Source organism: Anas platyrhynchos, chromosome Z, assembly GCF_047663525.1.
Source record: "Anas platyrhynchos isolate ZD024472 breed Pekin duck chromosome Z, IASCAAS_PekinDuck_T2T, whole genome shotgun sequence".
NCBI lineage: Eukaryota > Metazoa > Chordata > Aves > Anseriformes > Anatidae > Anas > Anas platyrhynchos.
This window is the reverse complement of record NC_092621.1, coordinates 40,097,433-40,117,693: the sequence shown is the minus strand read 5'-3', so window position 1 is coordinate 40,117,693 and position 20,261 is coordinate 40,097,433. Positions and strand designations below refer to the sequence as shown.

General features: G+C 39.9%; 1 protein-coding gene across 4 annotated transcripts in view; it reads right to left on the bottom strand.

The window, feature by feature from the left end:
- Positions 1-12,977: 12,977 nt before the first annotated feature.
- TRPM3 (transient receptor potential cation channel subfamily M member 3) overlaps positions 12,978-20,261 on the bottom strand; it is a 424,148-nt gene continuing 416,864 nt past the window's right edge. For all 4 annotated transcript variants that reach the window (XM_072031293.1, XM_038170832.2, XM_072031292.1 and 1 more), the window contains one exon: positions 12,978-17,507. In XM_072031293.1, the coding sequence (XP_071887394.1) occupies positions 16,058-17,507 (1,450 nt within the window). In that variant the 3' untranslated portion in view covers positions 12,978-16,057. The remainder of the gene's footprint in view (positions 17,508-20,261) is intronic.

Here is a 20,261-nt window from a genome sequence, read left to right as displayed (position 1 = left end):
CAGAAAACTCACCCGACCGTACATACAGCAGGTACTGGTGCAGATGACAACAGTTAGGGCACTGTCAGTGGCCTGTGAAGCACTCAGCACAACTGTACTCCTTCTGTGTATCAAAATCCAAGTATATCCATGTCAAAAAAAATATAATCAGCAATCTGCTTAATGAGTCCTTGTGATGCCACAAGTGGTGGTTCACAGTAATGGCTCTGGAAGAAGTGAATGCATCTTAATCAACAACATGGTGGGAAGCCAGCTGCAAGGATCGCCTGTACCCACAGACAGGTACCTGAAGCTGTGGAACTCCAATTGCAACTGCAAGTTAGTGTATTGATCTGAGGGAGTACCTTTAAATTAGGGTTTATTCAAGTTTCCTCCTTAACAAGTACTTAACTCTTTTGTTACAGATTGCTGTTTGTGCCTTGGGCCTTTGGTTTGTAAGAGTTTTATTTATTTATTTATTTTAACAGCACTGCCACTCTGAAAACCAACTGTGGCATTTGTTATGCCCTCATTTACAACTACAATAACCATTCAGCTTATAGCTAGAGGCCTGTGAACTCCTAAGCACTTCACCTGTTGGAAGCCCTGCAGCTTGCTTAATTGCAATGTAGTACCTCCTTGTGTCATGCAGTGCCCTCTGCTAGCAGGTGAGCTATTGGTCTGGGATGATCCAGCCTGTCTTTGTTGGGAGCTGGTAGACAGTCATGGCTTCTCTTTCATCTAACCATTGCTGCTGCTAGCTGAATCACAGAATCACAGAATCACAGAATTTCTAGGTTGGAAGAGACCTCAAGATCATCGAGTCCAACCTCTGACCTAACACTAACAGTCCCCACTAAACCATATCCCTAAGCTCTACATCTAAACGTCTTTTGAAGACTTCCAGGGATGGTGACTCCACCACCTCCCTGGGCAGCCCGTTCCAGTGCCTCACAACCCTTTCAGTAAAGAAATTCTTCCTAACATCTAACCTAAAACTCCCCTGGCATAACTTTAGCCCATTCCCCCTCGTCCTGTCACCAGGCACATGGGAGAACAGGCCAACCCCCACCTCTCTACAGCCTCCTTTAATGTACTTATACAGAGCAATAAGGTCACCCCTGAGCCTCCTCTTCTCTAGGCTGAACAAGCCCAGCTCCTTCAGCCACTCCTCATAGGACTTGCTCTCCAGGCCCCTCACCAGCTTCGTCGCCCTTCTTTGGACCCGCTCAAGCACCTCGATGTCCTTCTTGTAGCGAGGGGCCCAAAACTGAACACAGTACTCGAGGTGCGGCCTCACCAGAGCCGAGTACAGGGGGACGATCACCTCCCTAGCCCTGCTGGTCACAGTGTTTCTGATACAAGCCAGGATGCCGTTGGCCTTCTTGGCCACCTGAGCACACTGCTGGCTCATATTCAGCCGACTGTCCACCATCACTCCCAGGTCCTTCTCTGCCTGGCAGCTCTCCAACCATTCCTCTCCCAGCCTGTAGTTCTGCTTGGGGTTATTGCTCCCCAGGTGCAGGACCCGGCACTTGGCCTTGTTGAACTTCATACAGTTGACCTCAGCCCATCGGTGCAGCCTATCCAGATCCTCCTGCAGAGCCTTCCTACCCTCGAGCAGATCGACACACGCACCTAGCTTGGTGTCATCTGCAAACTTACTGAGGGTGCACTCAATGCCGTCATCTAGATCATTGATGAAGATGTTAAAGAGAAGTTACTGAAGTTACTGGAGTGTGTGGTGTGCAGCTATAGCTGCTATTTCACTTGAAGCCTGCCCCACCAGTGACCACCTCAGCTCCTGTGTCACCCAAAGCTGCCAGGAGAAAAGGCAGCAGCTGGCTAGCTGAGTTCTCCCCTGCATCAGAGGTGGCCTCACCAAGTGCAGCCTGACTCTCTGTGCTATGTGTGTGTGTGGCAGCCATGGGATAGCAGGTGTCAACTGGCAAGTGTTCCAGTTCCTTTATTTCCAAGACTGGGCTGGGAAAATCACGTGGAAATGCCGAATGAAGAGGGCTTATGTCCTTAACTTTTCATTAATTTCAGCTCTGACTAATCATTTGCTATGAATCACTACCATTTGTGTGCACAGGTAGGCTTTAGGAGATTTGGAAAGGTGGCTATCAATACTAATGGCAGTAAAAGTACTATGTTTCTGGAGTGTGCTGCTGTAACAGGAATAAAAGCCAATTATAAATCTGTTTCTTACAGTCCTGATTACTAGGACTGTAGTGCTGGCAGCTAGGGCAGTGTTTTGGCCTGATAGTCTAACAACAGCTTTTACACAGAAATTCAAAGCTGTTAAGTTGCCCTTTGTTATTGAAGAAGGGATAAAAAATCTTGCATGCAGCTGCTATGTAAATTCTGATGAATCATTGCAGCCTACAGGGTTTATGAACAACCAGCATATATGAGAAGTGGGCAGAAATAATTATTTTTATTTTATTTTCTGTAGAAAGACGTAAGAAATATAAGGCTGATACATCCTATTAAGACAAAATTTGAGGCAGCTATTACTCATGTGAGTTTAGATGCTCCTTTATTTGGAGCAGAGAGCCATCACCACCCATCACACTGTGTATTGGTAGCTCAGGATGGTTTCATTTGTTGTGTCAAGTTTTGCTTGTAGTCATTTAAGCATGCAGTCCAGGTAACTTGGTTGCTTCAATGGAGAAGACAGTTGACCAGTTTGGGCTTAGCCAAGGTGAGACTTCATTCTTCACAGTACCTGTTTCTCTGCATGCTTGCATTTTTGATGCTCTGTTCAGAAAAGATGAACACTGATGTTCCTTTTGCTCCACTTTTTTTTTTTTTTTTTAAATGATAAGTTTATTTCTCAAAGTTTTGTTTTATATAAGTAGTAAAATTACTCCTTTTGATCTTTATGTTCCTGTCAGGTGGTCACTTTCAGCAAGGTTTACATGTATTTATTATTCATGTACACATAGTTACTCCGGGCTTGGACATGCTCATTCTGCTCCCATTTCCATTGTGCTATGGCTGTTCTACTCCACCACAGTGGGAACATGAGCTGGTTCACAGCAATGTAACAGAGGTTGCTTAATATTTCTGAATGTTCATTTAGCATTCTTATTTTTATTTTATTTTATTTTATTTTATTTTATTTTATTTTATTTTATTTTATTTTATTTTATTTTATTTTATTTTATTTTATTTTATTTTATTTTATTTTATTTTATTTTATTTTATTTTATTTTATTTTATTTTATTTTTTGAGATGGAGTGGGTAGGGTTTAGAACTGGCTTCAGAGGTTTCAGAAGGACAGACCAGGCAGAGGTTGCCAAGATACATATTTTTTTAAATCATGGACAGTCCTATTTATTTATTTACTTTTTTATTTATTTTTATTTTTATTTTTAATGTAATAGCAGTTGTGGTATTAGGTGGTCCTATGCTGTTCAGAGCCCTGAGAGAAACAAACCCAGGAGTCTTGTGATTGCTGAGACACTTTGAGACACTTGTGTGAAAGCAGCAGTCATTGGATTTCCTCTGGATCAGCTTTTGCACTACATTAAATAGAAAGGAGTAGAAAGAAGGTAGCAGAAGATCCCTCCTAAATTCCAGATTAATTTAGCAGGCTGAACTTGTGACATTGGCACAGTAGGAGATTAAAATCTTTAATGTTATGTGTCACAGTTTCCAATGCTTTTCCCTGTGTGATGTTTCTGTTGGCAGATATGAAACAAGGATGTGGTGGCTTAGCACCAGGTCACCAAAACAGCATCAAAGGTATGGCCATTTGAAGCCAGGTTGATAAATCTGCTCAGTTCTTGCCTAATGCAGTAGGTGCTTAAGGTTTCTAATGGCCTGTATTTTCCCCAAATCCCATTGGGAGATACATACTCTGTACTTTCTATGCATGATTTTGCCAAACAGCCAAGGGCTTATCTGATGTATGAAACTTCTTTTGGAATCATTAAACAGGTTTCCCCCTCTCTCTGCCTTATTCTTTTGCTCTCCAAGCCCAGGAGGCTTAAAATAGGTCAACTCAGAACATGCCTAATAAAACAGGGAGCAGGAGAAACAGCTGGTTATGTCATCAGTGTCCCCTTCTATTATACAGCATATAAAAAGCACTCTGAACTTTGAAAGATTTCCCACATTTTATGATCCTTTCTCTGCCTGAGACTCTTCAAACTGCACCGGGGGAATGCCTTAACCTAGCTTTGCTCTGGGCTCTGGAGCCCTCTGTCTGAACGAGCAGCTTCAAACAGTCTCCTGGCTGAGGGTGGTTTGCCCAGGAATACTCACAGATGGAGAAGTCATTAACTGCTCCCTGGGGAGGTGGGAGAATGGGGTTTGTCTGTTGAGAGGGCTTAGAGGAGAGATAGTACCCAATTTTCCTGCATGGATAGTGCAAAAAGAAGTGTTCTTGGGTAGTGAAGGGTGAACATAGCATGAACACATTTTTTCCTACTTGTTTAAGGGACCAGAAGGACAGATGCAGAATCGCTCTGTCAGAGGGACTTAGGTTCTAATTAGGGACCTGATTTTTCAGGAGATTTGTTGTTATACAGTTCTCTGCATGTTCAGAGGGTTCCCACTGATTTCTACCTGTCCTGCATGTTCAGCCCTGTGGCACGCAAACAAACCAAGCCAAAAATTCAGAAAACGAGAAGAACACAATAATTATTGCATCGCCTTGAAGTTCTTCAGGATGTTGTTTTCTGATTAACAACTCCCAAGGATAGTGTGCCACAGTCTAAGACAGCAGCCAGTTGCCTGGTGTGTGGTCAGTACAATACAGCCAACTTTCTGATGCTTTTCACCTTGATAGATGTGCAAAAGCCCCTTAATGGAAAAAACTCTTAACACAGACAACCTTCCCCTCTCCAGGCTTTCTGTGCCCAGGCCCAGTGTAAAGCCAGAGCTGGTTTTTGTCAGGTAGGGTTTTGTGTCTAAAGTGGTGTACAATTATGTGACTTTTTTTTTTTTTTTTTTTTTTTTTTTTTTTTACATCAGACTCTCCAGTGTCTGCTGTGCAGAATTCTGTTATGGGAAATAATTTAATGAACTGAAGTGAGAATCCTCCTGTTTCTGCTTTTGGTGGCTGGCTCAAAAAAGGCATCCAATATCCCAGTGCCGCAGGTGTAAGTAAGTCATCATCAGTTCTGCATGGGTAAAAAATCTCCATAGGTTTTAACTGTTAAAATAAAATAAGATAAATAATAATAATAATAAACCCCACATTGCTACTCATTGATTTTAAGGTATACATGCAAAATTCAGATTTTTTTTTTTGATTGTTTATTTTTTCATTTGTTTATTTGTGTTTAGTATGGATATTTATTATTATTATTATTATTATTATTATTATTATTATTATTATTATTATTATTATTATTATTATTATTCATTTGTTTCCCTGGTTACCTTTACCTCCAACCAGGAATCATACCAGAAAACTTCAACCTTAAGGGTTGCAATGTTTAGCAATATTCTGAACAATTAAAACATGACTAAAGTTGCCTGACATTTCCACTTATAAGAAATAATGTTACCATGCCCATATTTAATGAAGTTTCAAACTCCAGGTATTTTCCACATAAGGAGTTATGCTACTTATGCAATTTTTTTCATGTTGGACTTAGAAAAATTGTGATGAGCATGGGTAACACAAATAGGTCAGGCTCTCTACTTCTTCCTCCAAAAAACATTTGTTAGCATAGTGCCAGGTCTAGCTACAACACAACCCCAGGATTTATTTCTGAGGGCTTCACTCTTCAATCTGCCTGTGTTCTCAGTCCTTATTGATGCCAACCAATTCAGGGTGGCTCGGTCAGTTTTGGTTGCATCCAGGGCCTGCCTGGCTGGTCCCCTGTGGCTCCTGCACCACCTGGGACTTCAATAAGTGGTGCTTCAAGTGACTGTCCTGGAGCAGGCTGTGAAGCTTGCTCTTTCCTTTGTCCTTAAGGCCCTCAATTCCCTTATTTCGAGTCACAGAAATGCTGTCAGCGTGGGTGCCTCTCGGATAAGAAACAGTGACATCCAGCGGCCACCTGGACAGAAATGGCACCGTGTCCCAGAGCCGGTGCCGGGACGGTGCAGCGGGCAGAGACCCTCGCGTCTGGGGAGGGGGCGAAACCCAGCGGGGAAAGGTTTGAAATGCTGTGAGTGCCCGTGCTTTACCATGCAGGACACACGCGTTCCTCCATCCTGCTCTTGAAGGCTGCCAGCTTTCAGTGTAAATGGCTTTAGACACAGGTGGAGCAAGACAATGTGCCCCTTTCAGATTAGGAAGCTATCCAGATTTGCTGACAGCGGTACTTTGCATGACAAGTTGCTGTAAACGCAGCTTGGATCCTAGGCTCCAGTCAGTACAGGAGAGTAAACTGGCGAGTCAGCTGGACCTGCCTGCCCTTAACACCTCCTTACGACGCATAGCGGTCACCTCTGAGTGTCCCGTAGCCATCGGGGTGTGGGAACTGGTGCTTGCATAACACTGACCTTCCTCACAACAACTGGGCTGCTCATTTCCATCTGCAACTCAGCCTCTGCTGCAAGTGCTCTGCCTCATTTAGGATGAATCAGAGCTTCTCTTTAAACATGTTAAAATATAACATTTTGATTGTAGCGTTAACTCCACCAGCAGAGAAAGAAACAGAAAAAAAAAAAATCACTTTTTAAAATAGAGGCCAGGCAAAGGTCTTAGCCATTTCTTCAACATGAAAACATTATTAGGACAGTTTAAACAAATAATGCATTCTGTACAATATTTTCTATTGTAGTGTACACTCTGGAAAATGTTCATTTACAAAAGAAATTCCAGTGCCAAATTTCAACAGTACAGTAACTTTTCGTGTTGCTCATCTTCATTTTTTTTAATTAATAGCTTTTTAATGTATAACTGTTCTGTGCAACCTCATCTAAACTGAAAAAATGCACGGCTAACTTCTTGGTACACCTAGAACTAACTTAGTAAAACTGAATCTTCAGTGTCTGCTTCATATTGAGCCCTTATGGATCCATAAGTTGTTGCTCTGCACTTGATTTTTATTTTATTTAATTGTTTGTTTGTCTGTTTGCTATAGGATTTTTACTTTTAAAGTACTCCTTTTTTTTTTTTTTTTTTTTTTTTTTTAATCAAACCCTTGACCTTCATTTTGGACTAAAATTATTTGTTAAGACTTCTCTAGTGTGAACCTGCATGTTATAGTTCACTTACTGATGTAGTTCCACTACATCTCAGAAGGGAAGGAACTAGAGAGAACAGGAGCACAGAAAATCCTGTGAAATCCTGTGGTTTCCAACCTCTACTTAGCCTAGAACTAAAGCCCCATGCTGAAACTGCTCAGGTGCTGCACAGAACTGTTTCTTCCACCATCTCAAACAAAATGGAGACCTTTTTTTTTTTTTTTTTTTTTTCATCATCAGTGGCCAGTGAGTAGGATCAGCTGCTGTTATCGAGAAGAACTTGTTTTCCCATGAATGCCCACGGTGCCTTATGGCCTGAAAGACCCAGATATTTTAGAAGGGATTGTTTGGACTAAGGTAGTCAGTTTATTTTGTAGACTTATTGATAAATCAAACAAGCACATAAAAGTTAGAGATAAATGTTTAAAGGACTGCAGTGGTAATGAAGACCCTAGCTATGGCTCTACATAGTGAGGAAAAGGAAAGGGAAAGAGAAAGGGAATTAAATTGTGATGCACTTTCCAAGGTGTCTGCTGCCACTCCTTTCTGACTGGGATGGAGATGAAGGCAGTCTGTTCTGGTTAGAAAGCCAAAATGTTTCAGGAAGAAAATGATCTTCATGGGAACTGGGAAACAGGTCACATTTTCTTAATCTTTGGCCCGCTCCTGCAACAGGGCAGCTATTCACCATCCCTTAGATAAGACTAGAGCAAACAGACAGAACATCTTTTCAGATATTTATCAAAAGCCACTCAATAGTGCCACTGAGAAGGGGACTGTTCATTCAGAAATAAGCACGAATTAATCATTGTAGCTCTAAGTTATATGCCTAAGCTATGATTCTCTGATGAACATACTACAGTATTAGTAACATAGATAGCATTGTAGAAATGGGTTGCTCATGAACTAACCTTAGTACTAATTTCAGAGATAATGTGTAGTTCCTGAAACATCCTCTATGGGAATAAGCAGGTTCTAGCTACATAGCATGACTGATGTGAATTTTAGAGTTCATTGTTCATATTTTCTCTTAAGTAGACTGTTTCCCTTATCCCACCCCTAAATTATAATACAGTTACTGTAGTTCAGCAGCTGTGGGTTAGAACTCAAGTTTGAGTGTGACTCATATTTTTAAGGACTTTTTTTTTTTTTTTTTAATTAATCATATTTACTATTTTTACTGATATTTCCAGAAGATTTTATTTTTGGCAAAAGATGTATATTAAGTTTCAAATTTTTCATTAACAGATAGTGCTTGGCAGTTGAATTATTGTAATCTTCCCAATAAGGGAAAAGTAGATTATTTGTTAGCATTTTCAGCTAATGTTTCAGAACCTCAGCATTTTTTTTCCTGAGATTGTTTAAAAAAAAATTGTATCTTTACACACTGAGAACCAAAATCACCAGAATATTTTGTGAGGATAATTCTGGATCTTTCACAGCTGCTTCAATGATGTACATGAGATTGTTTGGCATTTGGCTATCTGTTTATGTTGTAAGGAAAGGTGTGGCAAAAAAAAAAAAAAAAGTTTTTGAAGGTGGTAGTCTCTCTCTCTAAAGTATCTCTATCTCTATCTAAGGTATCAGTCTCTCTAGCTGTCTGAATAGCTTTCAGACTTCTTATTTTTAAATTCACACTAACAAAGGCCATTCTTTTCATAGCTCTTAATCCACCCTTAGCTCTCTGCAGCAGTTGCCTGTATCTGCGATTGGATGTCTGTTCATGGGCTGCTATCGTTGTCTTGCACGACCATACTACAGTAACCTTCCCTTAGATACTGCTTGTCATTATTGTTTCATAAAATTCTACAACTACTCATGCTGCAACCAATTATTTGAAAATTTCATAATCATAAAATTTTGGGATTTTATATATATATATTTTTCACTGTTGTTCCAGAAATATAAACAGGGTGAAACTTGAGGTTGATATACAAAGACTGTGAAGATGTAGAAGCATTTCTGTACTCTAAGTTCTTGCTGTATTCAGTTGTGAGGATAACGAATCAGGGTTGAATATCATGGTCAACTTCAAATGGCGTTCTTTGCCATTGTGTGGTAACTGGAGTAAAAGATACCAGACCACTGCCCTAAAAGCAATGAGTGCAGTTTGTGGGTTTAAAAATCAAGACATCATTTTCTATAGGCATTAACTAACTGTCTGAATTCAGATTAAGGTTTTTCCTGGGAAATCTCAGGAGGGACCATGTACATAGTGTTACCTAGAAAGAAACTGTCTTGCACAGATCTGTGTGCATATGTGTGTGTATAAGGCTTCAAAGCTCCTACTGTCTTTACTGAATGGCACTCTAGGAGATTAGATAAAATCTGATTTATGATTTCCTTCTGAGAAATCTGAAATAAATAACACCTTTCTCAACCATTCCCCTCCTGAAGCGTGGCTGATTTATGTAGAACTATCTTGAGTATCTGATATATTTGTGTTCAGTGGGATGTTTCCTTTGTCTCTTCTGCATTTAATTAAAATGTGTATTATTTCAGTGAAGAGTCACTTGCTGAAGGAGCAGATCCTGACCTTGACTTACTTTGTGTCAGTGCCTCTTTTTTCCAGCATTTTTGTGAGGAAGTACCAGGGCTGGTTGTAGAGCATCATGAAGACAGAGGTAATGACTTCGTTCTTGAAGAAGCTGAGATACAAGTTCAGAGGAGGTCATGGGTACTAGTGGCTTCCTTGGTTTCTGTTGTTTTCAATGAACCTTCTTTAGTTACAAGAGCCAATGATGCCACCCATGTGGGTAGTGTGCCACACAAATGAGTGTGTTTCTTCAAGACTGTGTGGAAGCAACTTAGAGTGGACCTGCAATCAATGCTTGTATCTCTCAACTTGCTGAAGTGGTAGCTGTAAATAAAAGAGACTATCCCTTCTTCTTAACAAATACATCAAGACAAACACAATAAGATGTCTGTCTGTCTGGGTTCAAACTTCGGTCTGATAATGACCAGGAGAAGAGATATCTGAATGACACTCCATTTCAGAGGTGGAAGTAACTTAGAACATTCAAAGTGTCAGTGTGCAAGGCAGCAAGCAATTTTTATTTTTTTTTTAGAGCTGTGAAGTTAGAACTAGAGCAGTGGGAGGTCTTAGACAAAAGCAGTTTCCATCACACTGCTGTTGTGTTGCTGTGTAGTAAATGACCATGAATAAATGTACCAGTAAGTACAGATGTTTTGAACTACATCTTTTCTTTTATTGCAAAACAATTGTTACAGAATTGTCAGAAAGTTCTACTGTAGTAATTGCCAACTTCTGCTTTTTATTACATATCTAAACACAGTCTAAAAGTGCATTGTGAATCCAGTAGACCTTTGGAAAGTACCATTTTCCCTAGTGATATACATTTAGACAAATCATACTTGAAAAGCTTCATATTAGTAGGAATTTGTTTAAAATGACATTTTAATCATTTTTTTTTCTCCCTTTATAAATGATTGTTATACACTTACAAATGATAACCCAAATAATAAACGATTAAATAGCTATTAGTATAGTATATTGCAAACACTGTTCCAGACAGCAGTAGCAGCATATAGACTCTCCTCATGTACAACAACTGCAGTGGTGGAAGAAGAATATAACTTTAATACAATTTACTCTTGTGAAGGCATAAAATTGTATTTCACAGCCAATTCCCACTTCTGTCCCCTCCCTCTCCCTACCAAATACTAAAATAAACAAGACTTATCACTTCCCTGCAGCAGAAAAAGCAGCAATTTCATAATCAAACATTTTTCTTATTTTTTTTTTTTTTTTAAATAAGTACTCTGTGGCTCTATGATAGATCTGAAAACGTATAGCAAAAATTAATAGGTTAGAGACTTTCATGACTGCTCTGGCTCAATGGCTCAGTCATTAGACTGCCCACCTGATGATGACTTAGGATAAGCTGTGCCATGACTCAAAGTAATATAGAAATAGCAGGATAAACGAATAAATCCATTCTCTGACAAATGTCAGAGTGTCAGAGTAACTCCTTAGAAATCAGTTTTTTTTTTTTTCTTTTCCCATCAGATTTGCATCAGCAGTGATAAGACCATAACTGTCATCAATATTGCAGAAGAGAAAATTATATTACCTGTAGTGTTCACCCTGTGATTAGCTATTAAGCTGCATAATTCTTACTGGGGTGCAGAAAGTTGGTCCCTCCACATTCAACACTAGTGTTTCTATGCAAAAGTGTGGCAAGGCCAGTGAATTCCATCCAAAGTAATGCAGTGTTTCCTTATATAAGCAGACACCTCAATGCCATACTTCTGCTCAGTTTGGATGATGTTGTTTGAAGTGGATGATGGAAAATTAATGCTATAAAGCTTTCCTATTTCTTTTGAAGAAGGTGATCAATACCTGACATCATTTAACAGAACTGAAAATGTTGTGTTTTTTGAAAAAAATATGCATATTTGTGCAAAAACGCAAACATACTATTATTTTGAAGCAGGGGGGAGGCTCACAACTACGAAAGTATTCCTAGGGAAATCCAGGAATCACAAGCTCACATTTTCCCTTGTGGTGATTATCAAATCCTCTTAACTGTATAACCTGAGCAACATAACAAGACATTTATGCTTGTTTTAAAAATTTGCACCATGAGTTTATAGATAATTTTGTTTCACTGGCTCGCTCTAAACTAATACCTTTGATAAATTCTGCTCTCAGGACAGAGATACTTGTTTGTTCCGACTGCAGTCATTGGACTAAGGCTGTGTGCTGCTACCAGCACATTTTTTTATCAGTTATATGTTTAGTTGCATTTTCCACGTGCTGACAGTTTCTAGGAAACAAATCATTTTCTTCTCTTACAAAAAATATACCTAACTAAGATATTTATCCCCTGACAAAAGGCTATCCATTCCACAAAAGGTACAAATCATTTTTATTTTTTTATTTTTTACCAAAAATCTATAAATGGAAAATGAAAAAAAGCAATCTATATTTGGAACCCAGAGGGCTTTCCTTATGTGCATGAATGGATATTTTGGGTGTTCATTGTATTTTTAAATTATCCCCACACTGCCATTTATTAACTGGCACTTGTGCTAAGAACAATAATGTAGCACCTTATCTCTTCCAAAAAAGAGAGAGCCAAATGTCTGAGGACTGCTGTAGGTTCGCATTTTGTGTTGAATATTTCAATTTCATAAAATACAATTGTCATTTAAAAATAATAAAAAAATCACTTACTTTGCTAAAGATCAAACATAATGGAAATAATGTAAACATCCAAAAGCTTGAATTCATTCCTAACTGGATTCGTCTTTACAGGCAGGCAATAGCAAAATGTTAAGTTTCATAGCAGTCCAAAGAAACTCATGGAACAATGCATGCATTTTCATTGACACAAAAAAAGACTGGACTGTAAGGAAGAGAAACTATTTCAGTCATACCACACGGTTATTGTGAAAGAATAATGTGCTATAACCCAATACCTAGGACAAGTGTATACCCCAACTGTAGAATAGCATCACTTAAACTGGAAACAACAGAACAGATTACTATAGGAAAATACTTATAAAATACTGTACACTGCTTCCTCAGTTGGCCAGCATATGTAAACAAACAACTAAGTTCAGTTGAGTTTCAAAATATTATTAAAGTTCATTTATCTTATAATCTTTTGCATAACATGCCAGTTCATCTTTCACACTACCACAGCTCACCTGTCACAGCCCGCAGTGGCTCATTAGAGGTTTACACATCAGCTCATACAGACATTTAAGTGGAGCTATACAAAGAAATGTGTGAAATATACCTAACTCACACACTGTGACCAGAAATGCATATTCCATATGTATGCTAATAACTGGATAGTGGAACTTAATGCTTGATGCAACATGTGCTATTTTATTGAATGTTACAGATTTACAAACAAGACTTTATAATGTGATATTAAAATTGTCCTGTAACGTTCACTAATATTATCACATGTCACAACTATACTGGTTTATACATGGGAGATATGTATATATGTGCAGATATATAATTCATAAGCGCTATCCCTTGATACAGAATATGTCATATGGCACAAGCTATAGGTACATGATGATGGATGATAAGACTTTTACTCTCACTAAATGGTCATAGTACATTGGGAGGGAGCAATCTGGCCCCATTGCAAAAAATGGGTTTCTTACCACCGAATTCTGAAAGGAGCAGTTTGATGCAATACGTAAAAAAGAGATGAAGATGAAATAACATAACATCCATCATAATATATTCTATAGAAACCACGTTGTAGAATAAATGGGAAACATTCAGGAAAAGAAGTGTTCTGACATCTTGCAATCACACTTTTAACATCTGAATTTACATTTTATATATAATGGCAAATTTTAAGAGGTAAATAAAGTGTCCTGTTTCCTTTTACCTGGAATGTGTGTTCCAGATCAATAAAGTGCTGTATCTTAAATGTTTATACAGCTTCTGGGTTTGGCAAATTCCTTTACCCTGACAAACTAAGCGATGAAATCTACCCCAGAGGAGAGCCCTATGCCTCAAACAAATCACTGTTGACGAATTTCTAATGAATTTGAAGTTCCTCTAGAGTAGGCCAGAAATATGGTAGAGGTGGAAGAATCCACGAATAGTTTTAGAAGACATTCGTAAAAGTAACAAAGAAAACAGAGCGAGAAGATCCCCCTATACTCATCAAGGACAAATAGATTTGGAGAAGCCTTAGTAAAAGGCTGCTAACAAAAGTTGGCACATTTGAAGCAGATTGTTAAACACAAGTTCCTTTGTCCCTGGGCTTTTTGCTATTGTTCAACAATCAGCCTATTACAAGCATGCTTCATAATGCACAGAAAGGTTTCTGACCTTTCTTGGTGTTGCCATGTGACCATAATGCTGCACATGGACTGCAAGGCAATTGCATAAATATGGTGTCTTGGTGGAGTTTAGCTCACTGAAAGCTTGGTCAAATAGGATAAAGAAAGGAACACATTGGTGCAGGAAGCACGAAACACATTGTGCTTAGTGTCCATGTTGCAGTTCTCTATGTAATGAACTTTCCAACGTAGTGACTCAGTACCTAAAGGTATTTACCTTCTTTGCCTCTTGTCTTGAGCAAGATGATTATTTTTATGTCTCTATTTGTTGTCTTTCAGACTTTATTCTCACACGATCCTTAGAGTCTCCCAGTGCGAGATTCTAGTGAGAAAATGTCAGCCTACATTTTCAAAGCTGCCTTAGAGATTTGGAAGATAATTCCCATTTAAATAAATGGGAAGCGTGTACCCCACTTGCACATGCTCTTTTTTAATAACAAAAAGGACCTGATTCTACACAGATGTTGGTCATTGTAGAGATGTTTTATTTTTTAACAGCACTAGCTTCACTCTTTTCAAGCTTAAAAGTCCCTTCACAGAGGATGTGAAATTTTGATCCAGTTGCTTTTTACACTTCTTTAACATTTTCCTGTCTTCTGCATACCCTTTCTCCTCTGCTCACAATGATATCTTTCCTTAATAAGTTTAAAATTCCTGTTGATACTGTGGTTCCTTAGAAAGTATGTGAGTGAGGTCAGTGGAGTCTATTGCCATTAACCAAAACCCACAATTATATTACAGATCAAATACGTTTTCTCCTACTAAAATGCATGTCATGTAATATGCTGCAGAACAGTGGAAGCATACTTGCAACTGATGTAATTTGTTGTTAACAGACAATTCGTGTTTCATTCTGGTTCTTTAACCTACCTTAAAAACATATACTACATACCTTTTATTGTTTTGTAGTATTCTGCCAAGAATGCTTTCATTTAAGCAAATTCAGCCTAATTTGGTTGATCTGGATTTAGACCAGATAAATCTTGATACATCTTATATAGTTTGACATGTTCAAATACAGTGACGTCCTCATTAAAAAAAAAAAAAATTGTATAGTTTTAGGTGAGAAATATTGGCAGCTCAAATGGAACGGCAAGAAGAGCCTGGTGGCAACCTCACAGGTAAATCTCTCCAGCCTGTACAATTAATTAAACAGAGCAGTGAGAACCTGATAGTAGTGCTCTGCTCTGAGCAGAGTAGTGCTCTGCTCTGATCACCCCATTCTTACTGTTCCATCACATCCTTTGATTTAATACGACAACATATTGATGACAAATATGGTAAAAAAATAAATATATACTATTCTGCTAAATTACATTCATCCTAAGCTTGCTTAGCTGTCCTAGAATCTAGAATGCCTATTTTACACAGGAAATCACCTGATATTTTAACATAAATTCCTCCTTCATTTAAGTTGCAGTACAATAGGTGTTTCTGTTCCCTTTCTACTTTTGATTTTTTATATTTTAATTATTATTATATATTCTTTTTGTGACACTAGAAGTTGATACAAAAAGAGACAAGTGAACTTTATGGTTGTTAGCTTGTTGATCTTCATTTACACAAGAGTAGGGAAGTAAGGTATTTGGGAGGCTTTAGGTTTATTTGCTGCCAGTTCCTACAAAAATAACAAATGCTTTTCATCAGTCATCATAATGATGAAACGGATGAAAAGGAAGTCATGATTGAAGTTTAGAACATCTAATTTGTACATCTCTTTTTGCCAGTTAATTCCTGTGTCCTAAAAACTTGTGAATTATAGATCTTAGGATGCCTTCTAGTAAAAGGCAGATTTCTGAACTCAGTTATTACTTGTGACTTCATAAAGGGGGATTTTTTTCTTGTTGTTTATTGAGGTGATCATAATTATTTCATCCCTCCCTTTTTCCTTAAGTGCAAATGTCAACTGGGTCAAGATGCAGTAGCTCAGCAGGAGCTGCTGAGACTGACAATGTGCTCCCTTGACTGGTGGCTGACGCCAACTGGAGTTGACATGGAATTATATGAGATGTGTTAATTCTTATAAGGAAAATGGACTGGAGAGCAGATGATCCTGCCTGCAAGCTTTGTCTAGGCCTAGCTGTGCTTGCTTTCGAAGCTACGGAAGGCTCCTGTTCTCGATAATCTTCTCATGGACAGGTTGTCTCCTTTGCTCTCTGGCCTCGAGGACTTGCTCCTCTGGAAGGGGTTTCGCAGACTCGTTGCATTTCGCTGTCTGTCAAGTTTATCACTGATTGAGTAGCTCTTACGTGTGTGCTGTGCATACAGCATGTTGGACTCCTCTGCAGAGTAGCTGTTGGCCCGCTCTATTTTTGGAAGTGGGATGCTGTTGTTCAGAGTTCTTGTTGCATTGCCATCTTGAGGAGATAAGGGGATTCCCTTCTTGTCTTTGGACTCAATATCTTCATGATCAGAACTTGGGTGGCTTAGTTCTGCTTCTCTCTCTGGGTGGCAGCATCCCAAGTCTTCCACCTTGACCCCAAGGCTTCCAGGAAAACTGGCCCTCTCTGCAATGGCCTGGGGAGCGCTCACACACCTTGTGTCTATGCAGTCTGTAATACTTGTGTACTCTGCTGTTTTGACTGGGACGCCAAGGCTGCTGAAGTAGCTTCGAGATGGTGAGAACATAAAACTGTGAGATTTCACAATTGGTGTTTCCTCCAGAATGAATGGAGTTGTAGCCAGATAACGACTGCTTTTGGATCTCTCTAAAGTGTGGTACAAGGGAGGGTCTGAATCCCAGGGGATTTGGCAATCTGTGATTTGTGAATAGTCTGAAGAAAATGCTCTTGTTTCTATTCCAGATGTTTCCTCATAATCAAGACTCCTGCCAGAAATCTTTTCACTAGGTGTACTGCTAATATACGTGCTGTTAGCTAAAATGGAAGAGGCTATGTGAGCCTGTAGGGCTGTATCTACAGTACCAAGAATATTTATGGAGCTGTCAAGAGGCTCTGTGTCAGAATGCATCTCATCCATTGCAGAAACATAAATGTCGATACAAGACGAAGGCCTTCTGGAGTCTGGGGCAATTGACAAAGTGCTGGTAGGGGCTAAGGGAACCTTTCCTTCTTTTGCTATCGAGTGAGAACTGCTAGCCCGGTGCAGGCTTGGAGACCTTTCCTTAAAAATGCTTTCAAACTTTTCCAACCCACACTTGTCCTTCATATTTGTTGCATAGAAAGAGTGGCTTCGCATGCGGGGTGTGATTGTAGGAGATGTTGGGGACATGGACTCCTCTCCTGTAGGATCTATGCTCTCTTGAAGCTTGTATGTATTTCCTTCCTGACTATTGAAGCTACTCTGCCTCACAATGTAGGCTGCATCTGTACAGTCAGATGAGGTCCTGGATCGTATCTTGGTTGTCTCACCTCTCTCTATGCCGGTCAGTTTTTCTAAGGCTGTCACCATTCGTCCTATCATATCTTCCAGCTGAGCAAGCCTGATGTCGACGGTCTGCAGAGAAGCCTTCATGCAGTGCTCTCGCTCATTTACTTCTTCCAGTCGCATGGCCATGTTCTCTACCCTTAAGGAGGGGAAGATGAAATGGGTTAATTTTTACAAAGCAGTGATGTTCAACCAAAAGGTCATTGAAACAAATTGAAATAAATAGGTCTCAACATTCAGAATCAGTGTGCATCTCATATACATCAAACATTGCTAAAAGAGTTTCAGCAACCAAAGGATACTGCTTGCTCAGGAAATTGTTCCAGTAAGTTAACCAGTCAGTGTCTGCTCCGTATTGATTATAACATAGAAGGGATTTTAGGTATGCACTATCCCAGGGACAGGGGCTATTACAGAAATGTTATTATGATTTGTTACCTCTCTGCTGCCAAAACTTCTAATTAGGTGGTTACAAATGAATAAAACTTTCAGCACATGCACATGATATTGCTCTCAGTTGTGCTACAGGCAGAACTATTGTGGTTAACTCCTGAATTAAATGAAGTCATGGAAGTGTGTAATGTGCCACAGAACGTGGGAAATACCTCACATTTTTCTTCTGATGTTCCCCCCATATTTGTACCAGCTACCCTTGCATGGGCCTAAGGAAGTATTTTCCTTGTTCTCTGATTCATACTTACAGAATCACAGAATTTCTAGGTTGGAAGAGACCTTCAAGATCACCTAGTCCAACCTCTGACATTAACCAGTCCTCTACTGAACCATATCCCTAAGCTCTACATCTAAACATCTTTTAAAGACCTCCAGGGATGGTGACTCCACCACTTCCCTGGGCAGCCCATTCCAATGCCTCACAACCCTCTCAGTAAAGAAGTTCTTCCTAATATACATCCTAAACCTCCCCTGGTGCAACTTTAGCCTGTTCCCCCTTGTTCTGTCACCAGGCACGTGAGAGAATAGGCCAACCCCACCTTGCTACAGCCTCCTTTAATGTACCTGTAGAGTGCGATAAGGTTGCCCCTAAGCTTCCTCTTCTCCTGGCTGAACAATCCCAGCTCCCTCAGCTGCTCCTTGTAAGACTTGTTCTCCAGACCCCTCACCAGCTTTGTTGCGCTTCTCTGGACTCTCTCGAGCACCTTCACGTCCTTCTTGTAGTGAGAGGCCCAAAACTGAACACAGTACTCGACGTGCGGCCTCACCAGAGCCGAGTACAGGGGGACAATCATTTCCCTAGACCTGCTGGCCACACTGCTTCTGATACAAGCCAGGATGCTGTTGGCCTTCTTGGCCACCTGAGCACACTGCTGGCTCATATTCAGCTGACTATCAACCAAGTCCTTCTCTACCAGGCAGCTTTCCAACCACTCATCTCCCAGCCTGTAGCTCTGCTTGGGGTTATTGCACCCCAGGTGCAGGACCCGGCACTTGGCCTTGTTGAACTTCATACAGTTGGCCTCAGCCCATCAGTCCAGCCTTTCCAGATCCTCCTGCAGAGCCTTCCTATCCTTGAGCAGATCGACACATGCACCTAACTTGGTGTCATCTGCAAGCTTACTGAGGGTGCACTCGATCCCCTCATCCAGATCATCAATAAAGATATTAAAGAGGACTGGCCCCAGTACTGAGCCCTGGGGAACGCCACTAGTGAATGGCCTCCAACTGGATTTGACTCCATTCACCACAACCCTTTGGGCCTGGCTACCCAGCCAGTTTTTAACCCAGCGAAGCGTATGCCAATCCAAGCAATGAGCATCCAGTTTCTTGAGGAGAATGCTGTGGGAAACGGTGTCAAAAGCCTTGCTGAAGTCAAGGTAGACCACATCCACAGCCTTTTCCTCATCCACCCAGCTTGTCACTTTGTCCTAGAAGGAGATCAGGTTCATCAAGCAGGACCTGCTTTTTATAAACCCATGCTGACTGAGCCTGATCTCCTGGTTGCCCTGCAAGTGCCATGTGATGACACTCAAGATAATCTGCTCCATGAGCTTCCATGACACTGAGGTCAAACTAACAGGCCTATAGTTTCCCGGGTCTACCCTCCAGCCTTTCTTGTAGATGGGCGTCACGTTTGCTAGCCGCCAGTCGACTGGGACCTCCCCTGATAGCCAGGACTGCTGATAAATGATGGAAAGCCAGCTCCTCTGCCAGTTCTCTCAGTACCTTCGGGTGGATCCCATCCGGCCCCATTGACTTGCGTATTTAGCTCAGATACATAGAAAAAGATTATCAACATTGTACAAAAATGTAGGTAATATGTATATAAAAAATCTGCAAGGAGTGAGCACCGATGAAATAAAATGTAGTGTACAACAGGGTACACATATCAAGACTGTTCTGTTCCTGTGTTTGTACCTTTTGTAATCTGTGTTAATAGTTTAGGGATTGAAATTGTGAGCTTATTAGCTCCCTATCATAATATATAAGAAAGTACTAATAGCTAATAATTAAATGTGTGAGTTTAATTTAAATTTCAGTATAACTGTTTTATATACAGTATATATAGTATTGATTTAGCTCACTTTTAAAAAGTTTTCATCTGTAAAGTGAACTGTGAATTTAAAGTGAATTTATGCCAGCGGCTTATAATCATTTCTGTTTGCTGGCCTAAAAACTTCTAAAACTTCTCTAAAAACTTCTAAAAACTTCTCTACTGCTTTTGTATGGAGTCTTCCAATTTCATGCAATAAGATTGCCTTTAGCATATACGAAATTCCTTATAATTATATTTCTCTGGTAGTAGTCCATGGAGTAGACCAGGGAATTCCATTATCTGCCAAAGAGATGTTAAAAGCTGCATACTTATGTAGTTTGTTTACTTACATATGGCTTATTTTAGGGTTGCACTTCTGGGTTTCCCTGTCCCTATTGACAC